General features: G+C 40.0%; 2 protein-coding genes across 2 annotated transcripts in view; one reads left to right on the forward strand and one right to left on the reverse strand.

Moving 5' to 3' along the window:
* PKD1L3 (polycystin 1 like 3, transient receptor potential channel interacting) overlaps window positions 1-6,000 on the reverse strand; it is a 55,911-nt gene that overhangs the window by 45,042 nt on the left and 4,869 nt on the right. Inside the window, 1 exon segment of the mRNA XM_029924227.1 lies at window positions 4,997-5,124. Within this exon segment, the coding sequence (XP_029780087.1) occupies window positions 4,997-5,124 (128 nt within the window).
* Window positions 1,370-6,000, forward strand: part of DHODH (dihydroorotate dehydrogenase (quinone)) — a 32,308-nt gene continuing 27,677 nt past the window's right edge. The window contains exon 1 of the mRNA XM_029925545.1: window positions 1,370-1,555. The gene's annotated coding sequence lies outside the window, so the exon portion shown is untranslated. The remainder of the gene's footprint in view (window positions 1,556-6,000) is intronic.

The following is a 6,000-nucleotide window of genomic DNA, read 5'->3' on the forward strand; positions in this document are numbered from 1 at the left end:
GCACAACAATGAGATAAATTAAAGGAGAAATAAAAATACTGGGGGATTTTTAAAGAGCTAAAATGCTATATAAAAATTAAAAATCCCCACTGGAGGTAATACAGAACTGATGTGGAAAAATCAAATCAGTGAGATGGCAGATAAAAGTGAGGCATTCACTCAGAAAGCAACAGAGTGATACATATAAAACCGTTCTTTTCATTTAAAAGAATGACAGGAGAGATATGGAGGACAGGAACCTGCAGTTTAGCACACAGATAATGGTGGGGTTTTTTTTTTTTTTTAGGAGAGAGAGAATGTGCACATGCATGCAGGGGAGGGGCAGAGGGAAATAGAGATTTTTTTTTTAAGTTTATTTATTTATTGGGGAGGGGGGATAGGGGAAGAGAAAAAGGGAGAGAAAAAAATCCCAAGCAGGCTCCACACTGTCAGTACAGTATGTGGGGCTCAAACCCACAAATTGTGAGTTGAAGTCAGATGCTTTAAAACTGAATGAGGGGCGCCTGGGTGGCTCAGTTGGTTAAGCGTCTGACTTCGGCTCAGGTCATGATCTCATGGTTCGTGGGTTCGAGCCCTGCGTCGGGCTCTGTGCTGACAGCTAGCTGAGCCCGGAGCCTGTTTCAGATTCTGTTTCTCTTTCTCTCTGACCCTCCCCTGCTCGCGCTGCCTCTCTCTGTCTCTAAAAAAAACAAAAAAGAAACAAACAAACAAAAAACCCCAAAAACTGAATGAGCTACCCAGGCACCCTGAGAGACAGAATCTTAAGCAGTTTCCAGGCTCACTGTGGAGCCTGAGGCAGGGATTGATCCCATGAACCTGGGATCATGACCTGATCTGAAATCAAGAGTCAGATGCCCAACTGACTAAGCCACCCTGGTGTCCAGATAATTGGTATTTCTTAAGGACAAAATCATAACTCATGAAACAGAAGTGACAGACAGGTAGAGAATAAAATTTTCATGAACCAAGAAAAATGTGTATATAGAACATTACATTCTAGGCAAAGTCAGTAAAAAGTGTCCTAGATACACGCTAAGAGAATTTCTGTATTACAAAGATTAGAAAATTTTACAATCTGATAGAGGAAAAAAGGCTACCTATTATTAAAAAAAAATAGCTAACTATAGTCTTTTCCACTATAGCATTAAATGACAAAAGACAAGGGAACAATATCTACACAGTTTTGAGGGGAAGGCTGATATTGCAGAAACTATTGCTTATTCCACTACTGTGCCTTCCTTCCAACAAAACATGGTAGTTCCACTAAGGACTACATTTCCCAGCCTTCCTTGCTTGCAGCAGCATGGCCATGTGATCAGGTCCTGGCCAATATGAGAAGTAACTGTGCCCTTACAGAAAATGATCAGGCTTCCCACTTTTGCTTCTCTCCTTCCCACTTGATAGAATGTAAACATGGAGGCAGAGAGGTAACACAGCGTTTATAGACCATGAGATGCAAATTACAAGTTGACAGCAGAACAAGGCAGAAAGAACTTGGGCCCTGTAAACTACGGAGCCATCTTATCAGCCCTGGACTGCTTACTTAAACTGTTATGTAAGTACAAAGAGAAATTGACTTCCACTTTGTTCAAGCTACCATTTTGACTTCTGTAATGGCACCTCACCTTGTTTTAACTTGTAAATCCTGCCAAAACATGGCTTATTGGGAAGGGAACAAGAAAAGACCTTTATGACTATTCATGAGTTCCCAAAATATCCCCACTAGTGGATCTTGTGAAAACAACTAGAATAGAGATAATACAAAATGAAGATTTCAAGATGGGTAAACTTTTGGTATAAAATGATTGGAGATAAAGATTTCCAGTTAAAATAGATATGTTATAAATTGTTGGAAACCTTGCTTTGGTAAAAGTTTTTAAAACATATTCTTGGGGTGCGTGGCTGGCTCAGATGCTAGAGAATATGACGCTTGATCTTGGGGTTGTAAGTTGCAGACCCAGGTTGGGTGTAGAGATTACTTAAAAAATATTCTTAAATAATATATATTTAAAAGACCAATATAACAATAACCTGAATAAAACCTGCCAACTATACTAACAAAATCTAGGAAGAGAGGGTGTGTAAGACCCTCCTCTGGTCAAGCTGACCCTAATGAAAAAATACCAACCATTGTTTCACTCTCCAACTCTTTTCTGCTTGAACAATCAAGGGTTGGGAAATTGAGCTCTGGGAGTCCTAAAATGTAACTGCTAAATTATAACTTAAAGGTTAACTTGTTTTCTAAGATACTGTTGCTAGAGCCAATACTTTAACCCCAAAGTTCTCGCTTCCGTGCACCTGCTTCGCCTCCCGGTCAGACCATGATTGGTCACTTCAAATTTCTCCTAAGACAAAGAACTCTAAAATTGATAGGTCTCTGCCAAATCTTACGTTCGTGTGTTGAAATATGATTGACCACTATAGAATGCTGTACACTATAATTTGTTAACTAAATGATGACTTATTTTGTCTTGCCAAAAACCCTGAGCTCCTGCTCAGCGGTGCTCTCTCCTGATGACTTGCCAACACTTGGGAGGGGCCATTCGGCCAAACTAAAATAAAACCCATTCACCATCTCCGTTTGTGTCGGTGGGTTTCACTCTCGGTGACTCACTCAGGAGGGAAAGGTCTAACAGGTGGGGAAGGAAAACCTACCATGTGCTACATTCCTTTAACCAGATGAGGGGCTTCTAAAAAGACTTCCATTCCTGAGCCCAGCAATTAGAAAAACACAGGTGCAGGAATGTGTTTTTCAAGAAAACAAAATAAACAAAAACTCCTTGAAGGTAAACAATTAAAACAAAGAGTACTGAAGAGCAGAATTCCAACGAAGGGCAGAAGAAAATCGCAAGGAAGCATTAGAACCAGAAAGCAGAGAATAAGGCAAGAAATGCTAGGTAATTAAAATAAATGCAATAAGTTCTACTATAAAAATATTCTCAGAGTCAGATAATTAACTCATTTACCTGAAATAGGAACACATGTAAAAAAAAAAAATAAGTGACACAAAAATTTCAAAGGACCCTGAGGGGTGTCTGGCTGGCGCAGCTGGTAGGGCATGTGACTCTTGATCTGAGGGTTGTGAGTTTGAGCCCAAGTTGGGTATAGAGATTACTTAACTTTGTTTTTCAAAGGACCTTACATACATAAACAAAAGGCAACTCCCCAGATAAGGCAAATTTCCTCCCTTCTCAATGAGAAGATTTAAAGACAATTATTTTGGGGCAAACATGACTATATAATTTCTAAGGATACAGGTGAAACAGTCAAATGTCTCGTTACTTAGCTTAGTAACTCATTCTACAAAGGCATATTTATTTCTATATTTCATGAAAAAATATTTCTAAAACTAACCTGAGGTTTGAACTCATGACCCTAAGATTGAGTCATGTGCTCTTCAAACTGGGCCAGCCAAGTGCTCCTCTACAAAGGTATATTAAAAATCAGATGTTACATAAAGTAATGTATTTATTTAGGAGCACTGCTGTCTCAAAACTCACATTTTACAACACAGCTTTATTGAAACTTTTCAAATGCACCTTCATCTTCAGGGCTTTAATTATCATTAGGGTGATTTTAGCCAGAATTTAACCATTTCCAAAGTACACCATCTTTACTTTCATCTAATGCTATTCACAAAACACTCTTCCCCAACTCACAAGCCCATTTACAAAAACAATTACAAAGCCTTTGCGGGTCCCTGGGTGGCTCAGTTGGTTAAGCGTCTGACTTTGGCTCAGGTCATGGTCTCACAGTTTGTGAGTTTAAGCCCCATGTTGGGCTCTGCCCTGACAGTGTGGAGCCTGCTAGGTATTCTCTCTCCCTCTCTCTATCCCTTCCCTGCTCACATTCTTTGTCTCTCTCAAAATAAACAAAAAATTAAAAAACTAAGGAAAAAAAAGCATTTGGAAAAGCGAATTTTTCTATTTGTTCTTTAGATAAATATTCAGGTCTCTACAATAACAATTTCTAAATTGCTCTTTTTTAAAAAAATGTTTTATTTATTTTTGAGAGACAGAGACAGCATGAGCAAGGGAAGGTTGGAGAGAGGGAGACACAGAATCCAAAGACAGTTTCCAGGCTCTGAGCTGTCAGCACAGAGCCTGATGCAAGGCTCCAACCCACGAACCATGAGATCATGACCTGAGCCGGAAGTCGGACGCTCAACCAACTGAGCCACCCAGGAGTCTGTCTACATTGCTCTTTTTAGGGACACTTGGAGGGCTTGTTGACACAGACATCTAGAACTTGAAGTTGGGAGGCCACACCCCTAAGACTGATCACTAGACGCACTTAGAGTCCGTCCCATTTCCACTCCTTTGGTCGGTGTTCTCTATGATCATCCCGAGTCGTCTGCTACTGACTGAGGTCATTTCAGGCTAATGCATCTTACCCAAATAGTATTTACTTTTCTAAATTAAAAAATATGAGAAAGAACACTTCTCTCATTTGAAAGACTACGCAATGACTTTAAGAAGACTCTTTTTTGGATAGAAAAGTGTTGTGGGAGAAAACCTTGTCTTTTATTTGGGCACATGTTAAAAGAAGATGGCCAAAGGCCTATCAAGAAAATAAGCATATTTGAAATGAGAGCAAAGATTGCAGTAAGGGCAGATAATTCTTTCTTTCTCCCTCCCTCTGCTCCTCTCCCTGCTCATGCTCTCTTAAATAAAAAAAAATTTTTTAAAGGAGGGGGCACCTGGGTGGCACAGTTGGTTGAACAACTTTATTTTGGCTCAAGGCATGGTCCCAGGGTCATGGGTTCGAGCCCCATATTGGGCTCTGTGCTGAGTGTGGAGCCTGCTTAGGATTTTCTCTCTCTCCCTCTGCCCCTCTCCCCCACTCATGCTCTAATAATAATTTTTTAAAAATTAAGAACTATGAGACAAAACACAAAGCAACAAATATTAATTGGGTACATGTTATGATGACACACTCCAGCATTAATTAATCTTGTATATCCTTTCGGGCAGGAACTGATTTCACTACACATTACCTGAGGTCATTTTGTTTCTTGGGATTGCAACTTCTCCTCTCATCTTCTCGAGTCTCCAGGATAAATGAGAACTATTTCCATTTCCTTCATCTTGGTCTGAAAAGGCATCTATGTGGAAGCCAATGGAAAAGAAAATTTATAGTATATAGCTCTAGCTTTAAGTCTATAAAATAGTTGTTACCAATACATATATGATAATAAAGACAACACAAACTAAGGTGTTTTTTTTTTAATTTTTAAGAACAATAACAGGAATTCTCATCAAAACTCTAGAGGAGAAAGCAGGAAATAGCCTCCTTGGCCTCAACTGCAGCAATTTCCTACTCGACACATCCCCAAAGGCAAGGGAATCAAAAGCAAAAATGAACTCTTGGGACCTCATCAAAATAAAAAGTTTCTGCACTGAAAAGGAAACAATCAAGAAAACTAACAGGCAACTGACAGAATGGGAAAAGATAGTTGCAAGTGGCATATCAGGCTAGTGTCCAAAATCTACAAGGAACTCACCAAACTCCACACCCAAAAAACAAATAATCCAGTGAAGAAATAGGCAGAGGACATGAATAGACACTTCTCCAAAGAGGACATCCAGATGGCCTACAGGCACATGAAATGATGTTCAGCGTCACTCATCATCAGGGAAACACAAATCAAAACCACACTGAGATATCACCTCACGTCAGTCAGAGTGGCTAAAATGAATAAATCAAGAAACTATAGATGATGGTGAGTGTGTGGAGAGACGGGCACCATCCTACACGGTTGGTGGAAATGTAAACTGGTACAGCTGCTCTGGAAACAGTGTGGAGGTTCCTCAAAAAACTATCAACAGAACTCCCCTATGACCCAGCAATAGCCCTGCTAGGGATTTACCCAAAGGATACAGAAGTGCGGATGCACAGGAGCACATGGACCCCAGTGTTCATAGCTGCACTGTCAACAATAGCCAAATCATGGAAAGAGCCTAAATGTCCATCACCTGATGAGTGGATCAAGAAGATGTG

This window comes from Suricata suricatta, chromosome 16 (assembly GCF_006229205.1).
Source record: "Suricata suricatta isolate VVHF042 chromosome 16, meerkat_22Aug2017_6uvM2_HiC, whole genome shotgun sequence".
Taxonomy (NCBI): Eukaryota; Metazoa; Chordata; class Mammalia; order Carnivora; family Herpestidae; genus Suricata; species Suricata suricatta.